This window comes from Pseudorasbora parva, chromosome 14 (assembly GCF_024679245.1).
Source record: "Pseudorasbora parva isolate DD20220531a chromosome 14, ASM2467924v1, whole genome shotgun sequence".
Taxonomy (NCBI): domain Eukaryota; kingdom Metazoa; phylum Chordata; class Actinopteri; order Cypriniformes; family Gobionidae; genus Pseudorasbora; species Pseudorasbora parva.
Window position 1 is genome coordinate 24,851,276 of NC_090185.1, and position 9,940 is coordinate 24,861,215.

Consider the following 9,940-nt stretch of genomic DNA (forward strand, 5'->3'; position numbering starts at 1 on the left):
TAATGCGATTATAATGCACTCCTGACATAAATTAAAAAATGAATGTCACTGCAACCCAAGTTTATCATAAACAGTGTTCAAATATCGAAGCTGGAGTCTTTAATCTTTCTGATGATACTGAGTTTGTCCAGATAAAGTAATATAGAGTGATGAGCAGTGAATGTTAAACAATAGTAATCTGAGGCCGTATGATCTTTGAATCGTAAGGGGTTAAAAGAGATCTAAAGTTTACTAATATTAGTCTCGAATTTCCCCAGCTGAAGACAATTATGCTCTGCTATGATTTTGTCGATGGACCGTTTTGAGAATACTTCTCTGTAGCGCCACTTTCGAGGACGTCCACTCGCTTTAGCCTCCTCATCCAACAAGTTTTGCTGGATATATTTACTTCTTTCTGAATGAAATCGATACAATTCTACACCTTTTGCTGTATATCGGACGGCGCAACCCGAAAACACAACACGTTTTCGTCATAGTTTCAACTTTAATCAACAGCAATGTTCTTAACTATGTAACTGTTTACAGTAGCCGGCTGATCTCTTCAGTTTGTCAGTAGAAGCCGCTCGCGTTCTGCCACCCGGAAGTATCTTGAGGCGATTGTTTACAAACATTCTGAAATGGTCTATTACAATTATGACAAGATTAGAGTCATAGTGATCACAAAATCACAAACTGTTCTCATGATCAACTCTATAGAACACAAGCACGACAGTCCAGCTAACGACATATAACAATTATGACTGGATAAGGGGTATAAAGATCATGAAAAGAGTAAGCAAACATATATTAGGAGTATAGTATCTTACTTGTCGGAGACATTGTGTGAGCTGATGCTTGAAGCACACAGTGGGGGGATTTAGATGCTCCATACGGTGTGGAAATGAACGGGTCTTTATCATCGCTGAAGTGAGCCACAATACGATCGCAAATAGACTAACAAGCGAACATGACACACGAGCATAGTCAAGCAGCATATATTAGGCTAGTTCTCGGCTAATGTCCGTCATGTGTGACTCGTGTGTTTTGAATTTGAATAATGACGTGCACAGAGCGAGAGCGAGCTCTTCTCACCATCAATAGTAGACACGCCCCTTACCTGCTGATTGGCTACAAGTTTGTTATTACACTCGGCCCGTGTCCTTTTTCTTAAAACGCTTGATCTTTTTTTTTTTAAATAGCCACACATGTTTTATTAATTTTTATTATTTATTTAATGAGTTGCAAACTTAAGAAGAAAAAAAAACTGAAAAAGAACAAACAAAAAAACATTGTCCATCTAAGATACACATACACCAGTTGAACATCCATGCAGAGGAGCGGGAAAAAAAGTACACTGAAATTTCCATCAAACAGCTCACACTCACAGAAATATTATATATATTGTGTACCACAGTGAAAATAGTATCCATGCACACAATTTACGAACACTAGATTTGACGGGATCCACTATGAACAAATCACACAGTGAACAGTTCACTTCTACATCAAGTACATAGGATTGGCACTTTTTCATTTTGCAAAATACACCTGTTAAAACAGGAAGACTCCAGCATTCGAGTAGTTTAGGAAATGAAAGACTTAATGAAACACCTGAATGAAAAGCTTCATATGCTTTATGCACTCAAATAATTACTGCACAATCCACAGATCATAAATATAGAAACGTTCTTGATCATTCCCTGCATTGCTTGTGTAACCATCCAGCAGTTAGTTAGTATTAATGGGGCCATTTTTGATGAAACATTGAAAAAACATTTTAATGAGCCGTAGCCAGCTCATTACCTTTTCTGCTCTTCATCTATAAAGTGGAAGGAAAAGCATTTTTCCCTTCATCCTAAAGCCAGGAAGGAATAAATGCTTACAACATTTTTATAATTTATTATGAATCATCAAAGGAGGCAGATATTCCTTCCAATAAAGTAATAGCCAGATTTTACTAGAAAAATATTTAGAAAGATCCATTCATCCATCCATCCATAACCACTCTCATGTCATATTTTAACCACTTGTCCATTTATATGGTTTCTGTCTGAAAAAGCACATTGCATTTGCATAATGACACATGCAGCATAGGCTACACTTCTGTTTCCTTTCCATATGAATTTCACCAATTTTTACTGTTGAGAATATTTTTAACTACAGGTGGAATGTGGAATATCATCACTTAAATCTTCATATAAAGCAAATATTAGTAATTTCACTAGACACTTTCCTCTGGGTTAGTAGTGTGCATGGAAAGACTTTCAAAGAAAGTGCTTCATACCCAGACCGTACCAGATGTGGGCCAGATCTGGTTGCTGGGACCCTGTTTAATAAAAGGCTTTTTTCACTCATTTCATTTGATATCTAACAAATAGATACAGATAATTACACTCAGTCAAACAATGATCCAATCTGAGCAAATCCAAACATGCAAAACTCTCTCTTTAGTAAGGCTTCTGGGTTTCACCAAATGACATTCTGCACATACGTCAAGAATACGTCATCGCATTTACAAGTTTACGCAAACACATGCAGTGTGACGCAAGATTGTTCAGTCTGGTTATTTATCCTCCAAATTAGACTACAGATGCATCCAGGATCAAAGCTAACATTAGCACAGAGGGCCATTGTGTAGCTTCAAAGGACTGCGGCTCTGTGGAAAAAAAGTCTTTACAATCAAAAAGGTAAACGCTTGGTTTTGATTAAGCTAAATGAGTAGAACAACCAAAATACTGAAGGCAACATACAAAAAGACTCTTCTATATTTGCAAGCAACAAATTCAGAGCTATGCTAACACCTTGATCTTCACTGGTGTAACTTGTTTTAAAAAAGTGTGTGTGTGGGTGGGGCGGGGCTATATACAATGGTAAATGTACAAATACAAGGCTATACCAGAAATGTACAATAGTAAATGCACAAAAAAATAATATTACCGTTTCCATAAATCATTTCCAATAGTGCACTAAGTTTCATTCAGTGAATAAATACATTGTCTGCAGGTGATGTTCATGTGTCCTCATGGTCTGGTGGTTAAAAATGTTGTTAAGCATGTCAAAGGTTCTGGGTTCTAATCAGCCCTAGAATAGATTTAGGTTTTCTCATTAAAACCAAAGATGGTTATCAAAAGCAGGGGCATGTTTGTGTGCATTTTGTTTTGTGATTTAACCAGAACAAATAGAGAGACTCTGCAATGACGTTCAGTGATAGATTGAATCGCTCGTCTGTGTGAAGACTGATAACAGCGGCAAAAAGCACGATAAAAAAAACAAAACATTCCAGCGCAATATCGCCTCATATTTAACACAGTCAAGCTTTATGTTGATAGTCACCTGGAGATGCTTACTTTGTATTAGGTACAGCTGTTCTAGGAAATGTTTCCAAAAGTGTTCCCCTATGTTCCCCTATCCCGCCCTCAAATTACACTTATGTTGATCTTGAGCAGGTGGTGTTTTTTTCTGATTTTGTGAATATTAAATCAAACATTGTATCAAGCTACATGAAATACAATGAAGCAAATAGTACAGAAGAACTCTTTCCACCTTTGAAGACAGTGTCCCGTTCTGAAGGCCTATAATCCAGACAAGAGCTTGCACAAAGGGACCTCCCGTTCACCTAACAGCAAGTCTCTCTTCAGGCTAGTGCCTTTATTCACAACCTTGATCTTCAAAGCTAGGTTCTTAACCTGAGCCGAAGTCACCGAATCAAAAAAGAAGTCCTCGTTGAAGACGGGATTGCGGCTGTTCTTGATGATCGTGCTCCTCTGCTTCTGCAACTTGCCTGGATTGAGGTAGAGCGACACACAACAGTTGATGCTCTTAATGTCAATCATGGGATCATACAGGTCCTCGGCCGCCATAATGCGGATTCGCAGGCGGGCCGTACCCGCGTCGTAGTCGGCACAAAGTCGGACGGTGCCTCCTTTGTGCATGTTGATGGTGTGCTCCTTGTGTTGACGGTCCGCGCCATGAAGATGGTCCAGAGCTCCACCACCTTGCAAAGAGGAGCAATGGCTCCGTCTAGGAACGTTAGGGCTGGGCTCCGCCGAACTGCACTCATCCGTGGACAGGGAACTGTGCCTGGCAAATGTCCGCTTGCCTTTTGCAACCTTGGCCTGTGTCTCATGGGTGAAAATCTTGAGTAGGGAGGCGGAACGGGAGAGCAGTGGTGAACTAAATGGGGAGGACTCCGCCGAAGAGCAAGTGTCGCTCTCGCCACCGCTAAAGTATCGGTAGGGGTTTATATGTGAGGTGTTGAAGTCCGGAGGGTTGAGGTGATTCCCCTCGTTGCCGCTCTTGCTTTGGGACTTGCGTTGAGTGTTGGGTGACGTTACTGGGCTGGTATGGTCACAGTGGAACAGGGATTCTTTTCTCCGGGTGTGGGGACTCTCCATCAACGTGGCAAAGCCATAAGAAGTCTGAGTCTTTGGAATGTAAGGAAGTGACATGGCGGTCTGGGATTGAGGGTCGGCGTTTGTGTCACCTGCTACAACGTCGTCCGCACTCTCGATCTGAATGATGTGGCGGTTTGCCGCCCTAAGCAGATTCTTGGTATCTCCTGCCAACTTGCTGACCAATCGTGGGCTACGAGGGCAGCTGATCTTCTTGTTGCTGATGGTTTGCTCAGACGTTGAGGGTCTCAGACTTTCTTTGGACTTGACGTCAGAAGCTTCAGTCTCTGGTGGGCAGCTTACCAGCTTTGGAGGGATGAAGAAATCTGGAATCTTATCGGGTGTGAGGACATTGCTATAGAGAGGCGCCTTCCCCTTGTCACCTGCCTCTCCTTGCCGGAGCACATTTGTTTCAACTGAGTCCCGGATCTTCTCCAGAACCCACATGATCCCTCTGGGATTAACCCAATGGGTGATGCGCTGTCCCCTGCAACAAGCAACAACACATTCAGCAGTGAGCCTTAGATATGCACAGCTAATAATATCTTACAGTTTACCATTACAACAACAATGTACTATTATACCACAAACAATATGTAATGTTGAAGGGTGATTTTCAAGGGGGGAATTTAAAGGGGTTCCAATATGTTATGTCTCTTCAAACTAAAACAATCATTCTGTTTCTGAGCATCTATTTAGGTGACAAAAGATCCCTTTTTTGTAAGGTGGGTACAGGCTCAAGCCCCTACTTGACTTCTTAAAAAATAAAACTGCATGCTAGTACATAAAGCTCATTTACATTATATAGACTTGGCGTGACATGGCATTTAAAACAAATCTGACAAAAGAAACATCAAGATCAACAAATATAGAAGGTATAGGGGTATAATGGTATTTGAAAAACTATGACTCTAGACAAAGAAAATCGAAGGAAAAAAAGTGAGAGAGAAAACATTTCTGGCACAATGCAGATGACATTTTATCCTGGTCCTGGAGTACCCGATCTCTGGACATTTTGTCCTTATGTAACACACCTGATTAATATCATCAGCTCATGAGAGACTCTGAAGAGACTTTCACTGGGTGCGTCAGATAAGAGCGACATCCAAAATAATGTGGTACTTCGGACAAGAATGAACTAATTTAGTTAGATTTAGTCTTGCCAAAAAAACAAAACAAGTCATCTTTATTTATATAGCGCTTTATACAATACAGATTGTTTCAATGCAGCTTTACAGTTATAACATGAAAATTAATTAATTTTGGCTGTTGTTCAGCTGAAGTCAGTTCAGTGTTGATTTAGTTCTGTTGTAAAGATAATCAAATTATTAAATTAGTTAATTTTATCTATAAAGCTGTTCTGCAAAAAAAAAAAAAAAAAAAAGAAGACAAGAAAATGATGTCATCGTCCAGCTCAATTCAGTTCTCAGCTCAGAGTCAGATCCATAATATTGTTTAATATTAAGTGGACAAAAAAAATCATCAGGTGATAAAATGGAGGGTGGGAAAGCCTTGTGAGAAACCAGGCTCAGTCAGGGGAACAGTTTTCTGGCCAACGAACGAGCATGGTGTGATTATGATTCAGGATGCATGACAAGCCAAAACTAAGATATGGATTGGTAGCATTCAAATAAAAACGTTTGGATACTATAAGATTAAGATTAACACAAAAGTGACTGAATTATTATTTTCATTTTTCTTATTAAATATCCAAACTCAGGATAAGCAACAGGTTGCACTGAACATGCTGATGGTTTGTCTGATTCAGAGTTTAACTTGACACTCACTAAAGCAAAATCAAACAGAGTTAATTGACAGAATTTTCATTAAAAACTGACATTGTTGTGGTGGTTGAAAATCAAAATTACAATTACAAATTTTAAGCTGATTCTTTTTATTAAATTTTATTAATTCAGAATATGTAACATCCACAACATTCACCTTATCATCTACAAAAGAACAAAATGTCATGTAAACAAGACGGTGAGTGTTTCAAATGTAATTTTTTCTGAACCCAAAAAAAGGACAGTGAAAGCATCATGAATGTGTATTTTGACTTAGGCAGAACTACATTAATTTACTGTAAAACAACAAGCTTTGAAAATAAGAGTTTCAATAGGCTATGAAAAAATATCTTAAATATCTAGGTGTATCCTTTTTGAAATGTAAAATAAATCAGAAATGTCTAATTAATCGTCTAATATAGCCTATACAAATATAGCCTAGTTCAAGAAAAGTAAAGTTTAAAACCTGTTGCATTAAGAGTAAATTACTTACTGGATTTGTTCGTTGCGAATCCTCACACAGTATTCACCTTTACAGGCACTTGAGTGTTCATTAGACTGTGTCTGTGTGTGTGTGTGTGTGCCGTGTCTTTTCCTCAGCCTGCGGTGAGAGAGGTTCACATCCGCAGGTCGCCTGTTGCGCTTATATAGTCCTACAGCAGACGCGCGCGCCTCGACGAACCAATCAGAGCAAGCGATGCTCTTCCGATTGGAGGTGTATCGATTCAGCGAAGCCGAGGACTAAAAACAATCAGGGATAAATGCTGGGTTTAAAAAACACAGTGCTGTTCCTCTTTGATTTAAATATTATTGTTTAACATATTGTCAAAGTATGTTCCAGTAGCCTACCTGAAAATAAATTCAAGTACTTGAAACAGAGAACCAGCTCTTATTCAGAACAGTTTCCATTAAAATAATAATAGGCTAATAATAATAATAATAATAAAACTCCTCCCCCTTCACATCTGTCATGATCAATGTAGACGTTTTACCTTTGTAATTTAATAAAGCATAGGCTACATCTATTTCAAGGTAGAGCATCTTACGTTATTATTAGACTATTATTTATTATAGCTAATCTAATCCTGAAATAACCAAACTTCAACAACATAAGTGAGGGCAGACCCCCAGTGATCAAGAATTGCTTTCCTTTTATTCCTCATTTTCTTTCCTTGAGGCAGGATGAAAAAAAACGAAATGAGAAGCACATGATAAGTTTCCAGATATGTTTAAAGTTCATATTCTTCAGCCACACCTATGAGCCACACCCACGAGTGTGATCTAGTTCAAGTAAAAAAAAAATCCCGAATGAATGACTCTTATGAACCAGTTCATTTTAGTGAATCAAAAACACTTGTAGCATCAGAATTGATCTGACTCACTGTATCGCAAGGTGTCATGTCCGACATGAACCAAAAATAATTAGTTGAAGTTGTTATGGGTGATGTTTAAAACAATAAATCACATTTTGTTTTTTAGAAGGCTATTTTTATTTATAGCCTTAAGTTGCCAATTGTGAAGGTCGTCAAAGTCATTAAGTTAATTCTAGATTTTTACAGATTAAAATAATTTATAAATATATTCCCTTTCTTTTTTGGAATCTGAAATGTTCTCATTACCAGAATCTGGTATTTAATTATTTCAGTACATTAACATAATGCTCATATAGCTAATTAGCTTTAGCAGCACCAGTGATTGACCAGTTGATTTAATCTGCTTTCCCAGAAGATGATGAAGGCCTTCAACATAAGTAAGCTACTCCATCATGGCTTGTTAGTTGTTCAATCATTGCTAAAATTGACTGTTCTGAAAAAGTGAAGTCAGCGGAGCACAAAAGCACTTGACTTAATTTAATTTAAATCACTTGCCTATCTTCTGCCGCGATCTGGCCATTGGTTTCCCTGGAGACCTTGCCATATCTATGGCAACAAATAGATTTTTACAGGAGCAAAAATAGAACAGGTTCCAAATAGTGACCCGATGGGGAAGAAACCCCGGGGTGATGCTGTGGGGCTCCAGGAATAGATGCAACACTGAGGTATGGACATGTAACTCTCACAAAAAAAACAAAAAACCTTTGAATGATTATGCAAATGAAAAAATAAAAAATAATAAAAAGAGTAAAATTCACAGAATATGCTATAGGCCTATTTAAAATCTGATATTTGTGAGAAACGTAAAACACTTTTTTATTTGATTAAAATATTGATTATCAGCCCATATCTAGAGTATTAAGAGAAGAAGCTTCTCTTACAAAGCTATTGTGACTTCCAAAGAAAGACATGGAATATAGCGAACGAGTACTTTTGTGTCTTTTTTTAAAGTAAAAACAACAACAACAACAACAACAACAACAACAGCAACAACTATTTACTTTATTTAAAAAAAGTACCAGTAGCTACATTCTTCCACAGAAGAATCATAAAAGATTTGTTCAACCAAAAATGAAAATTCTGTCATTTATTCACCCTCAAGTTCAAAACCCAAAAGACTTGTTCATCTTTGGAACACAAATGAAGATCTTTTTTAAGAAATCTAAGAGATTCAACTCACTCATCAGTTGTGGTAAACAAAAGCTCATTTAAGCTTCCACAAGAACCAATGAGGTTCAAGGTCGTTACATAAGTTCTTGCTCCCAGGGCTGCGAACAAAATTGTTATTTTGTTGTCGCAGCTCAGGTTTGGGAGTTCTCGCAGCTTGTTCTCGACACATCATCTGAGCAGAACTTTTTTCTTGTAGGTGTCTATTATGTGTTTGGTCAGAAATTTTAAGTTGGCGTGGTTAATGCGGAGAAACGGACATGTTTGGCACCTGTTTTTCTCTTGAAGTGTGGAATGTCCTGGCCTGAACAAACTTTGTTCTTGTTCTTGCCACCTCAAGAAAACAAAAAATGTCTTTGTTCTAGAGTATGTACCAAGCTTCATTCTCGTTTTACGCAGCACGTTTGAGCTTCTGCAAGAACCAATGAGGTTCATTCTCGTGTTACGCAGCACGTTTGAGCTTCTGCAAGAACCAATGAGGTTCATTCTCGTGTTACGCAGCACATTTGAGCTTCCCCTCAAACCGCTCAATACATTATAGGTTAGTTTTAAGACCTCTTTATGAACTTTTTGAAGTGTCAAAGTGTCAGTTGCATAGACTGCCAATGGAGCTACAGTTTTCTCTCAGCCTTGCATGAGGAATAAGTCATTCAGGTTTGGAACAAAATAAGGGTGAGTAAAGTGTGACCTTTTTTGTTTTCTAAATGTTGCATCGATAGTTTGTCCACCAAATTCAGTACAAACATGTCAAGTGACATTACCCAGTCACACTTTGTACCGGATTCAAGAGTTTGGTTGGATTACTAGAGGACAGAAATAAAGATCAGGTATAACGAGAAAACAGGCTTGACCTCGAAAATGAATAAAAAGGACAGCCAAAAGACAGAGTTCTTAGCGCTCTAACAAGGTACATATGGCTCACATAGATTCATTTATGTTCTTTTGACAAACCCAAATGGGGAGAAAGGAAGAGAATAAACACCACTCACTCATTTTACACTAGGGTTTATTGTTAAACTCTATTCCCCGTCATCGGTTTCCTTGGTGACAGCGACACACTCAAACCCTCACGGGAGACTTCCAGTTTTTCCCATCACACTCTTGTCTGAATCGCTCGACCTGCCTATCAGCAACAGTGAAGAGTGGGTGAGAGTAACTCTCCTGTCTGGAGGGCAAGACCCTGTTATGATGGGTTAAGAAGGCTTCATATACAGTACAATACCTATAAAGAAACATTAAAGAAATA

The 9,940-nt window shown here is 38.4% G+C and overlaps 1 protein-coding gene across 1 annotated transcript; it reads right to left on the bottom strand.

Annotated features, from left to right (window-relative positions):
• Positions 1-1,201: 1,201 nt before the first annotated feature.
• LOC137039540 (C2 calcium-dependent domain-containing protein 4C) lies at positions 1,202-6,759 on the bottom strand. Its single transcript, XM_067414842.1, has 2 exons — positions 6,648-6,759; positions 1,202-4,857 (listed from the first exon to the last, which is right to left on the bottom strand). Exon 2 carries the CDS (start codon positions 4,815-4,817, stop codon positions 3,552-3,554), a length of 1,266 nt encoding a protein of 421 aa, XP_067270943.1. The 5' UTR covers positions 4,818-4,857; positions 6,648-6,759; the 3' UTR covers positions 1,202-3,551.
• Between the last annotated feature and the right edge of the window lie 3,181 nt (positions 6,760-9,940).

Bases quoted from the DNA above. Each gene is read 5' to 3' on its own strand.
- LOC137039540 (XM_067414842.1), bottom strand. From the start codon at position 4,817: ATGTGGGTTCTGGAGAAGATCCGGGACTCAGTTGAAACAAATGTGCTC.